Source organism: Silurus meridionalis, chromosome 14, assembly GCF_014805685.1.
Source record: "Silurus meridionalis isolate SWU-2019-XX chromosome 14, ASM1480568v1, whole genome shotgun sequence".
NCBI lineage: Eukaryota > Metazoa > Chordata > Actinopteri > Siluriformes > Siluridae > Silurus > Silurus meridionalis.
In genome coordinates, this window is record NC_060897.1 from 9,995,191 (window position 1) to 10,013,335 (window position 18,145).

At 38.1% G+C, this 18,145-nt stretch overlaps 2 protein-coding genes across 2 annotated transcripts; one reads left to right on the forward strand and one right to left on the reverse strand.

Moving 5' to 3' along the window:
• The first annotated feature begins 2,786 nt into the window (after nt 1-2,786).
• On the forward strand, nt 2,787-5,039 carry LOC124396885 (NHP2-like protein 1). The gene is made up of 3 exons (XM_046866248.1): nt 2,787-2,992; nt 3,355-3,475; nt 4,518-5,039. The coding sequence occupies exons 1-3, from the start codon at nt 2,990-2,992 to the stop codon at nt 4,778-4,780; spliced, it is 387 nt and encodes a 128-aa protein (XP_046722204.1). The 5' UTR covers nt 2,787-2,989; the 3' UTR covers nt 4,781-5,039.
• A 1,413-nt stretch (nt 5,040-6,452) lies between these two features.
• Nucleotides 6,453-15,203, reverse strand: si:ch211-256e16.3 (kelch-like protein 20). The gene is made up of 11 exons (XM_046866927.1): nt 15,046-15,203; nt 14,218-14,504; nt 13,782-14,108; nt 11,956-12,099; nt 11,444-11,630; nt 11,171-11,317; nt 10,033-10,161; nt 9,758-9,934; nt 9,529-9,675; nt 8,496-8,661; nt 6,453-7,376 (listed from the first exon to the last, which is right to left on the reverse strand). Exons 2-11 carry the CDS (start codon nt 14,485-14,487, stop codon nt 7,205-7,207), a joined length of 1,866 nt encoding a protein of 621 aa, XP_046722883.1. The 5' UTR covers nt 14,488-14,504; nt 15,046-15,203; the 3' UTR covers nt 6,453-7,204.
• Nucleotides 15,204-18,145: the final 2,942 nt, after the last annotated feature.

The following is an 18,145-nucleotide window of genomic DNA, read 5'->3' on the forward strand; positions in this document are numbered from 1 at the left end:
TATGGTATAAGAAAATTAAACCACTTAAGAAAGTGCCACTTTAGGACTAAAGCTATCCTATTATTGCACACCTTTTTTTTATTATGTTATACACTTAATAAGAATAATAATATCTCTGGGAAATTTGACCCAGAGATCATTTAATTTCATTATTGTACAAACATTTCCTCACTGTATAATGGCGAGGAGCAAGCTAGTCTAGCTGGCTAATGCAGGATGTACTTCCCTGGCATGAATGACCACACTGAACAAGAGTGTTGTGATGTGTTGTGCTTTGTATTTTTATTTGTTTAGGTTTTTTACATTACAAACTACTACAAACTGATAGCTAATAATGTTGAATTTGGAATTGTATATTACTTCTTAAATTGTAGGCTAATGTTATGTTAGCTACAATACCTTTCAAGCTTGCTAGATGGTAAATACCTGTCCGAGAACATACTTTAGGGCAAAACAAAGTTTTATCTGTAAAAAACAAAACAAATCATTTAACATAAAAGAGGACGAATGCATTTCAAAGTTCTTCTGTGCCACTATTTGCTTGTTCTTGCTGCAGTGAAGTGTATGCAGAAAAGCTAGAAACGTGGACATTCATCTATATAGGCTTCTGTTCTGCAAAGGTAAAATCATGGTCATGTTTAAAATGTTTGATGCAAACGTCAACATGTCTGAGTTTTGCAAAACTACACATTAGCTGTTTGAAGTAATTAACAATTACTTTACTAAAATTAACTTTATTCTGTAAAAAAAAGTGTCCACAAGGTTCTTGCTAATTTCCTGACTAGTGATTTGTTGATAAGACCATTAAAAGCATAAGATTTTTTGGCTCTTCCACATTAGGCCATTTTCCGCAGTTTAAGATTGGCAGATTTCACACCTGTGACCGCCACCACGAGTAAAGTCATAAGCTCTATCCTGTCATTATGTCTAACCTGACCACCACATTGTAAAAAGTCTGTCCTTGGATGTGTGAGAAGGCATTAGCCACATTTTCCTCTTTTAAATTCCACTATAAACATAGATTGAGTGTTATGAAGCAGAACACACATGTTCAAACAAACACTCACAACTCATTACATGGAAAAGCCACAGTGTAGACCATATGTTCCCATGATGACATCATGCTGCAGCCCAACAACAGGCTGCACTGAGAGGATTTTTTTGTGTGTTATAAAAGACATCACAAGGCAACAATATGAGATCAAGTGACCACAAAAAAAAGCTTTATTTCAGTTTCCTTGACAGATACGAAATGCAGACATTCTTTGGTGGTTGGGAAAAACACAACATCTTGTGCATTTTATATGTAAAAGTTTGGATTTTGGAGTTTGGGGCACTTAATGTGGTAAGATGATTAGTGGATTTTGATGACAGCTCTGACACAGATTCCTTACTGAAGTCTTGTAGTTCAGAAACTGGTTTAATCTACATTAATCCAGATTTAAACAGATGGTTGGAGAAGCCCAAAGAGGGCTGGATTAGATTTCATTTCAAGACCAGATTCAACTGAAAAAATAACCCTCACTACAATAAGCCCAAATCTAGCAATTTGTGCTTTTTTAAACACAGGTGTAATCTAACAATGTATAATTAAAATTACATTTGCCTTCCATCTGTGCACAGTAATAACACGCCAGAAGGTTACTTGAGTTGTAAAGTGAAATGAAAAGAGTTCCTTCTTACATTAAACTATTGCAAGAAACACATAGTGTGCATGGTAGCATTGCTTCCTCACAGCACCACAATCACCATTTCGAATATTAGCTTTGGTTACTGCTTGTTGAGAGTTTGACATGTTCTTCATGCATCTGCGTGGGTTTCCTACAGGTTTTCCGGTCTTCTTTTATATTCCAAAGTACTTGCCAGGAGGTGGATCTGCTGCACTAAATAGCCTGTAGATTTAAATGTGTGTGCAAATGTGTACATGTGAAGATACAGTCTGATTTAGTGTGGGCCCCTGCCTCACCAAATGGCCCCAAGATCCACTACCACTTTGACCAGGATAGAGTGCCAACTCAAGATAAATGAACAAATATAAGAGAATCAGTGCAGTCCTTCTATATCATCGTAATTCTCCAGAATTTTTGATAAAGTTTTTCTATATATTCGCTGTTAATCTATTAACCCATAACCCAGGCTCGCTATTGTCAAGCAAAAATATACTAAAATATCGATATTTATTATGTTTGTCTTGGTAATACGTTTCACAGGTTTTGCGTTGAAAGGTGAAAAACGAGAGCTGGCAGAATTTAGACGAAATTATAGCGACACCCAGTGTTTAAACTTAGAACTACATGTTAAACGCCTAAGGGGAGACTAATATCTATCTATCTATCTATCTATCTATCTATCTATCTATCTATCTATCTATCTATCTATCTATCTATCTATCTGTCAATGGTAATTGAATATAGTAAATTAGAATTTAGAACTAAAGCGACACCCAGTGTTTAAACCCAGAACTACACGTTAAACGCCCAATGGGAGCCTAATATCTATCTATCTATCTATCTATCTATCTATCTATCTATCTATCTATCTATCTATCTATCTATCTATCTGCCTGCCTATGTTATTTAAATATAGTATATTAGAAAACATCACAAAAGAAAAGTTGTGTTTCTTTCTACTCGTATTTTTTTTTCTATTTCTTGGACACAATTCATTCTATTACTATTCGTATTCTATTTCAAACCAGGTTTACTGTAAGAAATGAAAGTTGTCATTATATGCAGTGCAATACAGGGGAGCTCCGCTAGATGGCGGTGTTGACAACCCCCTCAGTGAGCACGTTGTATTAGAAAACGCGACACAGAAGAAGAAGAAGTGCAGCGCGGTTGAGTGTGACACGGTGTGGAATAATCACAGCGGCACGTTTCTACATTATCAGTAGTGAAATTAGAAATTGGTTCTTTGTCCTCCGTGAAGCACACGCCGAGAGGACGACTATACCGTGCATCCGAAGAAGTTTTATTCGTAATCAGGAAGAATGGTTAGCAAAGGGCTTTTTTCTTTCCTGCATGTGTGCTTTGATATGTCTACGGCCGGGAGGCTAATCTGCTAGCGTGCTGTGCGGCACTGAACTAGTTACAGAGTAAAGCAGTTATTGGGAAAGTGTCACGTTTATACTCGATCAATTTATTATTAATTATTATTATTGGATTGTTTAAGTAAACGTGGGTGACGCCATGTTTTTTTTAATTAGCTTGTATCAGTGCTGTTAGCATGTGACCATCACCCACGTGCTCTCGAAAGCCGCTCTTTTCACTCAGTATTATCGCTCCATGTTAATAAACGACTGGTAAAATTCTGCATATTCTCATTTCCATCTAAATTTATTATTATTATTTTCAGACTGAACCAGAAGTTAACCCAAAGGCGTATCCTCTGGCTGACGCCACTTTAACTAAAACCATCCTGGATTTGGTTCAACAAGCATCCAATTATAAACAGCTGCGGAAAGGAGCTAATGAAGGTAAGGAGATGATCAGAGGAAGTGCTCTACTAATGGCCAGTGATACTTCTACATGTATGTGGCTTTAAAATCACCTGCAGCCCTCGCTAGCTCGAGGAATGTCCTCCAGGAATCTTGTAGTGACTCAGGATTGTTATGGGAACGTTGCTGTAACTATACCAGAGGAACTCAGACTTTTTTCTGTGAAGAGCCAAAAATCAGACCTGATCACCGTTTTATATTCAAGTGAAAGTTGCTATAGTTCTTTTCGTTATGATTCCATAATACTTTAAAACAGAAATCAATACTTTGTAATCTGCTTATTAAATAGTTTTATTTGAAGGTTCTAGCTCATTAAAACCTACAGAACAATGCAGTCTATTGTACAGTAGAGTTCAATGTCTAATACAGCTATTAATTGACGTCTACTGAGGTACATGAAGCTGCTTTTTGTTTTCCAAATGTCATTTTTTGCCATTGGAATATATTTTCAATCTGTATTTCATAGTAGATTTAAACGTTTCTATCTGCAGCCTACTTTATAATTGCTATTGCAGGATACACGTTTGCATTTCTTTTTAATGAAATGTGTGGAATTCCCATTTGATTTCTATTTGTAATGTAAACCTACTGCACTTCTAATGTGAAAGCATGGTTTACTTACAAAAGAAATTCAATAGAGCCTTTGGTGAACTGCTCATAAGAAGTTGTTGCCAGAATGTTTCAGGAACATTTGTGTTTGGAAAATGTTGCCTTTTTTACCTTTTTTTTTGTGAGACTGGGAAATAATGCTACAGGAACATTTGTGTTTGGAAAATGTTGCCTTTTTTACCTTTTTTTTGTGAGACTGGGAAATAATGCTACAGGAGCATTTGCAGAAAGTTGATTCACTGTAACCTGAAAAAAAAAAAAAGATTTCAGGAATAGTATTTTGTCTGTCAAAATATAATTAAAATAAATTTGAATGAAATTACCTGTAATTCCATGTATAAATAACCAGATGAGTTTAATTTGAATGCTAATCCCCATGTTGTACTGATTTCCTTTTCTTTTTCTTGTTCAGCCACTAAAACTCTCAATCGTGGGATCTCTGAATTCATAGTGATGGCTGCTGATGCAGAGCCACTGGAGATCATTCTTCATTTGCCGCTGCTGTGTGAAGATAAGAACGTCCCGTATGTGTTTGTGCGCTCCAAGCAGGCCTTGGGCCGAGCGTGTGGAGTGTCCCGGCCTGTAATCGCCACCTCAGTCACTATAAAAGAGGGTTCACAGCTGAAGCCTCAGATCCAGTCTGTGCAGATGGCCATTGAGAGACTGTTGGTCTGATGTGACTCTGGGAACTAGATACGTTTTGAACAAGGGTTTTTTTTTTTTTTTGAGAAATGTTGGTCATGATTTAATTCAGATATGCTTGAATTTCCTTCTTTTACGTGTACCATTCACGTTAAAATAATGTATACATTGCCAGTTCCTATACTTTTTATTTTTTTTTATCAAAATGCTGATCCATATGAACATATTCTGCAGAAACTATTTTACATGCTTGCAATAAAAATGTTCACAGACAGAGTGAAGTTACTTTAAATCCTGTGACGTTTCTTTAGAGTTCTGTATTTACAGTATTGTGGTACGTCAATCCACAATGTATTTTTCTCCAGAATAATTGAGGTTCATAAAGAGCAACATAATTCATCATTAACATAAATATAAGGATCTATGGGGCTACAGAAAGCATGGATGGTAAATGAAAGCATACTGAAGCCTTTCCCCTGACTGTATGGAGCAGTTTTTATAGCCAGTCTTCATGGTGCATGTTGAGATATAAGGAGTCCTGTGGATGCAGCAGGGGCCTTTTGAAAGCATTTTGGGGGGGAAAGGCAAGTGGTTACACCAATATGCTTTACCTATATTAGGGAACAGTATTCGTATTATATGGGTTCATGTTTAAAAAGAGATTGATATTTGTAAGTAATAAATGATAACACTAGTAGTCTCCTGTATGAAGTGCAGAATGATTAGGAAATACTCGCTATAATTCAAACCCTGGCAATTTCTAAAGGTGCAAAACTTTCTTAGCTACATTCAGGGAGTATTTAAAAAACAAATTGGCATCATATGGACAAAAGCATCCCCTGATTTGTTAGAAAACCTTTAGCTTGGGACGTCTTTTAAAATAATTGAGAAGAAGCTAAAGGAATTCCTATTGCTATAAGAAACCTGTCATAGAGGAACTTTGGTTTGCTGTGGTAGTGGATTATGTGCCACTAATGAGACCACTATCACACTGCCATCATTTTAAAAGGAAATTTTTACCCATGATATTGTGGTTGGTAAACACAATGGCAGATAAAGGAAACTGATTGTAGCAGCACAAAGGATGAGACCAACTGCTGCCCAACTATACAAGGAATCTCCATGCTTCTGGGTGTGTTGTGCAGAGATGTTTAAATAAGGAAGTGATGTGATTTGCTTATGGTCAGTTAAGGATGCTGAAAACTCTCATGTCATGTTCCTGGAAATATTCAGTGATATTACCTTGTGTGACAGCAGCAGCAGCATCATTCTGATACAAACTGCGGTCTTGAAAGCATGTAGTTTTAGATACAGTGGTGTGAAAGTGTTTGCCCCCTTCCTGCCTTCTTTTTGCCAAAAAAATCAAATCAGGACACTTTTTCACACCCCTGTATATCCTAGACAAAGTGGCTGTGACTCCAGAGTCTACCCCAGAAACACACAAATAAAGGTATTTTTTAGGTCAGTGCCAGAACATACGAGAAACCCTGTGCATATATAATAACTAAGCAGATTAAACGATAAACACTGGAGCAACTTCTATTTTGACCATTGCAATGGACCCTATCTATTCTATAAAAAACAGGCGTATGGCTGGGTTACTAATCGGAAGATTGGGGGTTAAAGCCACGCTGTAAAGCCCCCAAAAAAAAAAAAAAAAAAATTAAATAAATAAATAAATTGTTTTTCAATTAGGAGACATGAGTTTTCTGGACCATCGTTTAATGCTACAACACAACGTACATTAAATTTAGACTGAAAGTGTAGGACTTGCACAGGTTCACAAATTTCTCCTCACACAGCAAATTTAGGTTTTACATGTACTTTTTTATAAATATGGCCCCATGATGTAGTAAAGTGTTAATTTAGAACAGTGACTGACTGAAAAGTTTTAAAAAGTAAAGCAAACAACTGTAGTGGTTTTAACACAGCTGCTCTAATCTATCTATCGGATGGCTGTTGTAAAACCTCATCACTACTAGAGCGTGGCTGCAAAATAACACAGATAACCCACTTTTTACACAATGTCTAACAAACAAACCTAATAAATTCGAAGATCCACCAAAATACAATAGAAAAATATTTCACAATAGTGACTATTGGGGGTGAGGAGTGACCACATCACTATTTTTCCATCGTGAAGTGCTCAGAGCTCACAGAGTACCCTGTATCCATGTTTTCACACATTCAGGGAGATGATGTACACAAGACTGTGCTACACATTATACTCATCCATTCACGGGAACCAATGGACTCCACAATATCAGTACACGAGTAGTTTCATTAGACCGGTCACTTTGCCAGCGTGTCCTTGACAAACTGAAAGCTACATCCAGCGAACACCAACAGCAGTCCTCTCTTCTGGCCTTTTCTCACACACAGGCAAGCAGCAGTGTTTACCAGGTGTGGGAGGCACACAGAGTGTGAAGCTTAATGCACATCATTACCCAGATGCCATCAATCCACTGGAAACTCTGTCTCCGTGACAGTGCCGGGGTGTAGGTCGGCGTGAGATTCTTTTCTCATATGAAGAGAGACACAGCTGAGCCAGCTACGACTTGTTGGCATCTCGCCTACAATTTCCCAGCTGTCGGTCTCGTCACAGTACCGCTCAATTGTGTCATGATACCTGAAATAGGGTATTGAAACAGATTAGGACAGAAACAACGATGAATATACGAAACAACAAAGATCTGACAGAACAGGAAAAGCTTTTCACATGGGCAAAAAAAACCAAACAAAACACAGATGGTCCTAAATTTACGATGGTTTGAATTACGATTTTTCGATCTGGATATGATGAAAGCGATACAACAAAATTGCACAAATATAAAGTTTCGCTCGCAGCAGTGTATGCTCTGCTCTTTATTTGCGAACTAGCGGGCATACAAGTGCCTGCTGCAAATTGCTCCGTTTTGCTAAATTATGTACTGTAATTGGATAAATTATTAACAAATTACAGTACAGTACCCCATACTAATCACCATTCTTTAAGACTCGTGTGTAGGCTAGGCCATTAAGATGTGGTCATTGGAACACATTATCATCGTTACTCAGGGACTCCCTGTACTTACCTTTCATATGTTTCTCCATTCTAAGAGCCTAAAAGATTTTATTCCAACTCTAATTTTAGGTCAAAGTACATTATTCTAGTAATCAAGTTGGTTGAAACCCAACTTGCCAGAATTCAACCACAGTGCTGTCCACCTTGTTTACCGCCTTATTCCATAAACACACCTTTCCACATTCATCAATATTCATCAGATTAATCAGAAAATAACTTTTGTATGTCGCTCTGTATAAAAGCATCTGCTAAATGATATAAATGTAGATGTAAAATGTAAAACTAAGACTAGTACAATTTTTACCTATACCAAATAATGTTAACATAACATTTACCTATATACAGTATCAGTGTTCTCAAGGGACAAGACTATAGAAATAAAACTTAGATATAGTTTAGAGTAATCAGTGTGCAGTGTGTATAGCAGTGCAGATTTACTGTCCTCTGAAAAATAACAGAACATACAGCGATTATTGTCAAAATAACAACAATCCATCCATCCATCCATCCAAGCTGATTTACAGCACAGCGCCTTTGCTGCTGCTGTGTGAGTTATTCAGAATAGAAGAGCCTGCATTTGTAAACTGCAGTTCAAAATCTCTCAGCTATAAAACGTGTTTCATCTTGTCAAATAATAGAGATGAACAGAATATGAGAAAGAACAAGGATGGCATTATATCTCACCTGTCCCAGCCTTCCTCTCCTCCTAACACATAGATCTTCCCATCCACAACCGCCACTCCGGGCCGATAACGTCGCTCCTTCATTGGTGCACACATAGTCCACTTGTTGCTCTTTGGGTCATAGCATTCAACTTTATCAGTGTTCTCTGTGGAGGCGTGCCATCCACCTTATCAAAAAACAATATACACACATGAAAAAGCAATTCCAAGTAGTACGTAGCATAATATTGAACCTTTGTCAAACTCATGGTACATTATAAGGTGGCATTTAAAATGTTCGAGACTAAGCACCACAGGTCTGTTCGGTTTCGGAAAAAATCATCCCTCAGACGCTTTAAAAGCTGGCAGTAGAAATCGCTATTGACGGCCTGCCCCCTGGGGATGAATTCTCTGTGCAGCATCGTTGTAAATGTGCTGAATCATGTAAAACGGGGCAGATTTGCCCAGTTTCACACAGAATTTCACGTTTGCTCTTTGTTCTAACTCGCTGTCCGTGATGAAATCGCAGACGTGGTACAGAATAGCACCAGCTGCACAACTCCCAAGGTACACAGGACGTCTTTTGGTGCATTGGCTTATGAAAGTCGGTGCTCCCTGTGACTGCGAATGCAGCCTTGTGCTGCCATTTGGTGTGTTACAAAAATAGATTTGAACCTTTTTGATACCACCTCGTACATTGTTAAACGTTTGTGGACACCTGACCAGCAACACCCAAATGTTATTCTTCCCCAAAGTGTTGTCACAAGCTTGTAAATACATCACTGCATAGGATGCACTCTGAAACATTACAACTCCAGCAGGACAATGCACAAAAGCAAGCTCCCTGAAAATTTGGTCATTAATGCTTTTGTTGCTAAATGAATAAATCCCCATCAACATGATTCTAAAGGAAAGCCTTGCCAGAAAAGTGAAAACAGCCAAGAAGGAATAAATCTGGAATAAGATGTTCAACAAGCACACATGCACATGATGGTCAGGTGTCCATAAACATTTGGCAAAACTCCATATAAATAGCTTTCAAATGCTAATTTTACCTATAACATAGATTTTGCCCTTCAAAGTACAGGCTGCAGACCCTGAGCGGGCGATCTGCATTGGAGCCACTTCTGTCCATACATGTGTTTTAGGGTTGTAAACTTGGGCAAGGTCTGTTCCATCTCCGTCTTCAAGAACTGCACCACCTAAGAGCAGGATCAGAGATTGGTATAGTAGTCTGGACATCTTTTCTTCTTAATGCCCATTCCACAGCCACGTGAATGCTACCTGTGACGTAAAGCAGTCCATCCAGTGCAACCACAGCAGGACTGGTGACCGCCATTTTAACCGACTCCATGAACTGCCATGTATTAGTGTGTGGATTGTAGCACTCAACTGAGTCGAGGCGAGAGCGGCCCTCCCAGCCTCCCACTGCGAACACGTATCCGTCTAGCATCACTAGACCTGCAAGGAGCCAGAGCATTTGAAGCACAATAAAAATTAACCAATGACCTGACTGCTGGGTGCTACATAATATAACAGCTTCTGCATGAAGTGCTCACCTAGCTCTGATCTAGCTACATTCATGGGAGCCATCTCCAACCATGAATCAAAGCAAGGGTCGTAGCGCCACATCTCTCTGCTGGCTGAGCCGTCTGGAAATTCACCACCTGCCAGATATAGCATGGAACCTGCTCCACACACAGAACAGACAGCTCACAGTACTTCTAAAGTTAAAAAGACAGTTAAGCGTGATATTAATGCATAGATAACTGTACTTTCTTTAATCTAACATTGAAGTGTGATGGGAGAAACAAACAAGTCTTACATGCATCACATTTGCTACTTGATATAGATTAGTATCTAATTACAAACATTTTATACACTTTAATGTATGCAATTGTTCAATTAATTAATGCAAGCAACAGCACAATGTTAAAACAATGCAGATACAAATAAAGTGAGCAAACTTCAGCATGGGGGAAAAATCAGAGCTCATTGACATGGTCGGTGATGACAGGCAGGTCGTTTGCAGAGGAAGTGGCAGTCCTGCTGGCAGAAGTCACTTGTTATAAGAGAGCTCAGTAGAGAATGGCCAGATTGTATTGAGCTGACAGTAACGACAATAGTAACTCTTATGCCGTGGTTTACAGAAAAGCATTTCAGAAAAGAAAAATTGAGGTGCACGGGTTTTCAGCAACATTTAAAAAATGTAACGTAAAAATTGTACATTTGTATTTTTATGTCTGTTTATTAAACTAAATTATTAAACTATGATTGCTAAACATTTGATTTACAGGTGAAGTCTACATTAAGTTGCTCTTATTATATTATTTATTAAAATATAAGAAAAAAAAAATTGCTGTGTTAATGGAAAGGAATGGGAAAATATTTTATCTGGTGTCTTTAGGACAAATAAAAACAATGTAAACATTTGGCTTCAACAGCAGCAACTGATCATTGAGATATTGGCTCATATATATATATATATATATATATATATATATCACAATAATCACAAGATTATTTGCATGATCACACCTGAAATTTAAAGCTAATTCGAATACATTTGGAGGTTATTTCTACCGCAAACAGAATGATGATTTGCAAAGCTTAAGCGTGAATACTGAAAAACTACACAGTAACAAGAATAAAAGGGGGAAAAAAATAAAACAAAGAAGCACATGACTAGGTACACACCTGACACCACTAATCCGTGCTTGCTCACAGCAAAGGGCAGGCAAGCTAGGCTTTTCCACTGGCTGGTCATGGGGTCAAAGCTCTCCACACTTCTGAGCACGACTTTATCATCCTCCCCTCCCACTGTCACTATAACCTCAGCTGTGCCTGTCACAGAGATAAAGGTGTCAAACAGCTGCAAATCAATACTAATGCAGTAAATACCACTCCGCTGCAGCTCTACAGATAAGGTATGTGTTTATCTATCAGTCGAGGAAGGTGTGTTTGTTATACCCATTGCTCTGCGAGGTCGAGATCTGGGGCTGTAAAGCTCTCCTCTGCGGTCCTGAAGCAGTAAATAGTCTTTGGCTTCAGAGATCAGTTCCTGGCATTTCCGAGACTCCTTCACTACATCCAAAGACTCGATCACATCGTGGATGTAATAGGGGCTGATCAGAGGCAGCCGGATGTGTTCCAGAACCTCGCAAACAAATATAAATTATATTTGAATTATTATATCACGAGCAGCCGAAAGCAAGCTTTTTACTGCAGGTTGAATTGTGTAGGGTTGTGTGGGTGTCTGTGTGTGTGTGTGTGTATGTGTGTGTGTAAGCAAAACCAGCTCATAGCTAGCATGGAGTCGATGACCTTGCACAGACTAACATCATCATGATAAGCAATGCTTGCTTAATCTGTTCTCATGTAGCTGCCTGATTAAATTGAGCTCGAAGGTCTTAACATAATTCCATATTTGTTCCACTTTGTTATCATTAACTGCAACAAACCAGAAATTCTCTCTATCCTACCTTTTCAAAGCTCTGTCTCCGAGAAGCACACTTCTCCACCCAGAGCATGGCTGCCTCAAACACCGTCTCCTCCTGTGGCACGTTGAGATGATCACTGGAAATAATCTCAGTCAATTTATCGGCACACAGGGACAGGAACTCCTCCTGTATGAAGCGTGACACATACCAAAATGGTCACAGATCAACATTCCAAGGATGTTTTTCGTACCTACATAATAGTACAGTTTTTTTGGGTTTTGTATTAGTGTTTGATTTGCAAAAATTTTATGTTACAGAAAATATACTAAATAAAATAAATAAGAGTTAACAGAAGATGGTTGTAACAAAAACATCATCAAACCTCTGTGACTCGCATTTAAAAGTTGTTTTCTTAACAGAATTTCTTTACATGTGACAAAGACTACTGTAATTAGTCTCTCCTACACCAGCATGATGAGATGTGGGAACAATGTTAGTTTAAATCAGTGGTCCCCAATCCCCGGGCTGCAGACCTGCACCCGTCCAGGGGTCAATTGGTACCAGGCCACACGGAAAAAATATAACTTTTTTTCTAAATAATAACCTTACATTATTTCTGTTTTATTTATTATCTGATTCTGAACGATGTTTTAATTTTGGAAAATGACCGGATTCTCTCCGCCACATCTGTCTATGACTCACTCTTGATGCATGTCAAGATGCCTTGGTCACATGTCTTAACTCCATCTGGTACCTTCTTAAAGGGGCTGCTCCGGCCACTAACACATAATACATTACCGCTAATCTAAAACCCCCAAGCTAGCAAAATGAACAAACACAGTGGATTCACGATTGTTATTATATTTAGAAAATAACAGTTTTTATGCCGGTCGTATCATTTTATTTTGTTGTATTTATCCGCCACACCTGAAACGCCGGCCCGTAAAAATATTGTCTGACATTAATCGCCATGGCGCAAAAAAGGTTGGGGACCACTGGTCTAAACTATAACATCATGAAGGTTTTAACCAGTTTAACGTCTGTCATTGGGAACATATTTTTATTATCCAAGGTCAAAATCCTTCAAAAGCCTAAACAAACTGCACAGAACAGTCATAAGACAACAATTAGGCAGACGCTGCCATAACAATACTTTCAAAGACAAAATTAACAATAATAAAAATTATGGTTGAAGAATAAAAAAAGTGCATAACTGTTGCCAGAACAATACTCCCAAACCCGTTATCCTCCTGAGTACACCTCAATGATGATGGAACTATAATAAAAGGACATTCAGCATCGTCCAGATTCTTCCACATTCCATTTTAGGGCATTTACCTGGTCACGGTCACCACTGGCTTGCTCATTAGGAATAAACTTATAAGGAGCAATATTATAGGCATCAAACTTATACATTCCAATAGCATAACCCCTTTATCTCTGTAAAGCTGCTTTGGGACAATATCCATTGTTAAAAGCGCTTAACAAATAAAACTGATTTTTAAAAGATTTAATATCAGGTATAAATGCATCATCTCTGCTGACAACTAGCTCTTGTGCAAATTACATAAAATTACAAAATTAACAAAATTACATAAAATGTATTATTTTATTTTTTTAACTTTAAATATACATTTTTACATCCCCCTGCTACCTGCAGAATTACCTGCACTTTTATTGAAATTAAGGATGAGGATTGTGGGTTCTTTGTTTGTTTGTTTTTTTTAATCCACTGCATGTGTGTGATTAAAAACCAATTATGAGTTTTTATTTAAAAAGAGCAGATTTATGTATTTGTTTTGGATAGGGAGCTGAGCTAATTTCAGGGTTGTCAAAAAAGAAGCAAATAAAGAAGACTCTTGCCCCACCTGTTTACACACAGTGCTGAAATGCTGCTGGATGTACTCCATGCTGCAACGCTCCAGCTCTTTACACGAGTGTGCCTCGGCAAAGCAGTGGATGCCTACGCAGTTGATCTCGTCCATCTGCCGCTCCATGTACCTGCAGCAGGCCTCACGGACTGCCATGACGTCCAGCAGGTTGGCTGCGGCCAGCAGGGCCTGTACATTAGCCTTGGAGATCACCACCTCTGCAGTGTAGGCGTAGATGACGAGCATGCCGATCATCTGGGGCTCCACGCCATTGATGGCGACTCGCTCCTGTCGTGACTCCATCAGGTCAGTGGAAAACATCGCCTATAAAATTTGGGGGGGAAATTTCTATCAGTCTGCATAAAAAAACACTTCATTCAGCACCAAACACCAAAGCAAGGAATCACTTTACTCTCAAGTGACAGCACGTTACCTGGAAGTAGGAGCTGAAGGAGGCAAGGACAATACGATGACAGGGGAACTCCTGCCCCCCGCAGCACAGCGTGACATCACAGAAGGCATTGTTAAGCCTCAGGCTGTTTAAGCCTTCCAGCACCTTGTTGGGATGTCTGGGCTCGACAAACACATAGTCTTCGCTGTCCATCGTCTCGAGTTGGGGCCTGGGCTCCTCCAAACACGGTGATGGGGGCAGCAGGGCCAGAGCAGGGGAGCTAGTTAACATATTTGCAGCCATGATTTCCATAATCTCACTATTTCAGTCTGCAAAAGAGAAACTTGTCATGTAACGTAGAAATGTGTTGTGCAATATTAATTATCAACAAAAACTAGTAGTCACGTCTAAATTACTGCCTGAAATGTTCTACAAAATCTGTATTACCTTTTTAATGCTAATCAATGGAAATGTCTCATATATATATATATATATATATATATATATATATACACACTAGGCCTGTACTTATTGACTGCATTAGAGCGGTAGAATGTGTCCCTATGTAACAGCTGAAATCCGCCTGTAGGAAATGATGTGGCTTTATAATAAATTAAAAAAAAAAAATTACTTGTTTTTCAGTTGTTAACCTACATTTAAATACTGGATTTGGTTTTAAACTGATGTATAAAATGAATCCTAAATGTCTGGTTTTGTAGTAAAGGGTAGTTTGGTCCTCTATTAATCCCGATAAGGGGGTGTTAACGTTAATTAACAGCTCCCCAGACACGTAAGGTTAAAAACATTCGTTTTAATATACAAAACCCGCAACTTCTTAATATACAAATACATGACGTCGTAAAACCTCACCTGAAAAACATTGTTTATTCAGCAAACCAGAATAAATTCTTCATTTGTAGACCTCGGGCTGTTTGTGAGTCGTGACACCATTTCTTCTTCGCCGATAGCAGAACGCGGCGCCGTGTAAACACAAGTGACTCCACAGCGCCTCCTGTGGCTTGGGAAATTTCAATACTGCTCCACCAGTTTTCATTTATTAAAGGTTCAAGCACGTAGTGCAGAAATTCTGTTGTAATTATTATTATTATTATTATTATTATTATTATTATTATTATTATTATTATTATTATTATCATGCAGACCAAACCGTGAGACCAAGCGACTTAAAATTTGGACAGATGGTAGAGCTCAATTTGGGGAAAGGTTGACAAATTATCAACCCAATTGGCCAAAGGGGGGCGCTACAGTAAAAAAAAAAAAAAAAATCACACATTTTTGGCCATAGCTAACAAACCGTTTGTCATTGATTTGAAAGTTGTATATAATTATATGTACTTTTGCGAACTAATCCTAGTTTTTTGCCCAATCAGACCCAAACCAGTGCATAAATGTTCCCTAGATAGTGACTATCAATAATTATCAAAAAAACGTTCGACTCTTTCTAACTTTCTAACCCTCACAAAAATGGCTATAGCTCATGAACTGAATGAGAAACCGTATTTTCAAACTCGGTAGAGGTGAATGTTGCAATCTTTGGTCAAATAAAGAATGCGGAGCTTGACCATTTGGTAGCGCTATAACGGGTAAAAATAAATAAAAACAGCCATGACTATGCAACCTTTAGTCCCATCAAGCCGATCGGAATGTAATTTCTTTTTACAATAAAAAAATGATTTCTGAAATATTTGAGTGTGCCAACTGCTGTCAAGTCAGTGTTGACTCATGTGGATAGTTGCATGGCAGGATACAGTAGATTGTCAGGCCTTTCTATCTTCCATTCAGTTAAACTTGGTGTTGCCATCCCCACTTGGACTTAGTCCTCTGCTGTCAATACCAAAAAAAACACTTCTGCTGCCTATTATGGGCACTCAACATACATACATACATACATACATACATACATACATACATACATACATACACACACACATACATACATACATACATACATACATACATACATACATGGATGGATGGATAGACAGAGTGATTGAATGATTGATTAAATGATTGATTGATTGAACGTTATTGTCATTGCATAGCAATTAAATGCAGTTTATCATCTACCAGAAGTGCAAATAGTAGAAATGGCACAAATTGACACATTTAGATAAATATGCAAATATATGTACAGCATGTAATATATAAGTGGATATATGTACAGCAAATAAATATTAAGACTCTGGCAGTGAAAAATGTGCATGAGTTGTTGACTAAGTACAACATCCCACAACCATGAGATGCAGAGATGTCTGATCTACCACTTGACCTGACTTGTGCTTTGGGAGTAAGCATAATACAAAAGCGTGCAGCACAAAGTGTACCCTTGGACAAAGGGTTAGAAACTTGTGTACACCAGGGACCATGGTGCTACATAAAAGTACACTACAAGAACAACAACTGACAACAACAACAAAAAAAACAACTAAATAAGATGACAGATTATTAGTGCATTTAAATATTTTTTAATCTAAACATTATGTTATGTTATTGAATCTAAGTGTTATTGAAATTTAATTGTGCATACATTTACCTATTTACATTTTCAGGAAAAATGAGCGTTTCCAGCCTGTATGCTCTATACTGAATTAATGGACACAGTTGATTTGGAATTGCCTTAATTGTTCATCTGCAATAAAAAGCTCACTGCTGCCCATGAGTGTACATGTCAATGTGGATAAGTGACTACACTGCAGTATTAAACTGTACCGTTTTTACAAATTCATCAATAAAACTATCTAATGAAACTAAATTAAACAATTAGCATAGATTCCTGAGATCTAGTTGACCTAAATGTCACTTTCCTGGATATCTGTGTTATCTACAGGAACCTATGTTAGTCTCCTACCTACTTAAGTCAGTAGTTAATTAAACAACATTAGTCATGCACATGACTAGCAAACCTACAGAGCAAGTGATATAGATGTTTATAACAGTTTTATATAATAAGTAGTACAAAGTTACTTTTGGCATTAAACTAACTAAACAGTTCTTTTTCACCCTCACTATTCTATCATTGTATTACTAGTTGTGTATCTACATTTACTGGCCAGTTTATTAGGTACACATTTCATATAAGATAGCTGAAGTGACTTAATGGTTACAGATTTGGACTACTGATCAGAAGGTCATAGGATAAAAATAAGAGCACTGCAAAGCTCCAGCTTTTGACCTCTGAATCAAGATTCATAAATCCTTAATTGTCTCAATTGTAAACTTTTGGATTAAAAAAAGTCAGCTAAATAAAAAAAAGTGAGTATACTATAAGTAAAAATGTAAAAAAAAAAAAAAACTAAAGGAAAATAAAGGAAATATAGATGTGCTCTGTGGATTTAAATATGCTACTCCAGGCCATCAACACATCTATGGTACCACTCTGTGGAAAATGATGACCGGAGGACTAGCACTACATTAGGCAGAGTGATATAATTGAGACAAAATGGTCAAAAATGATCCATTAGTGAAAAGTATGAAGCTGGCAGATGTTCAGGAGAGTAGAGGATAATTAATACAAATTGTGTAAAGAATGACCGGAAACCCAGCCATTAGGGAGGCACAAGCCAGTGCACTCTTAGTGCCGGTCCCAAGCCCGGGTAAATGGGGAGGGTTGCGTTAGGAAGGGCATCCAGCGTAAAACGTGCCAAATCAAATATGCACATCGGTCGAGGCCCGGGTTAACAACAACCGCCACAGTTATTGTTACTCGACAGGGTACCGGTGGAAATTGGGCTACTGTTGGCCGAAGGAGGAGAAGGAGAGGAGGAAGACGTCTACAGAGACGGCAGGAAAAGAAGCAGGGTAGGAGAGTGGAGGTTCGGGTTGGTACTTTAAATGTTGGTACTATGACGGGTAAAGAGAAAGAGATAGCTGATATGATGGAGAGGAGAAAGGTAGATATGTTGTGTGTTCAGGAGACCAAGTGGAAAGGGAGTAAGACCAAGAACATTGG

Excerpts from the sequence above, each read along its gene's own strand:
- LOC124396885 (XM_046866248.1), top strand. Across the intron at positions 3,476-4,517 it reads GCGGAAAGGAGCTAATGAAG|CCACTAAAACTCTCAATCGT; the intron begins GTAAGGAGATGA and ends TTTCTTGTTCAG.
- si:ch211-256e16.3 (XM_046866927.1), bottom strand. The coding sequence starts at position 14,487 with ATGGAAATCATGGCTGCAAATATGTTAACTAGCTCCCCTGCTCTGGCC. Across the intron at positions 12,100-13,781 it reads TCAGCACTGTGTGTAAACAG|GAGGAGTTCCTGTCCCTGTG; the intron begins GTGGGGCAAGAG and ends CGCTTCATACAG. Across the intron at positions 9,676-9,757 it reads TGGACTGCTTTACGTCACAG|GTGGTGCAGTTCTTGAAGAC; the intron begins GTAGCATTCACG and ends TCCTGCTCTTAG.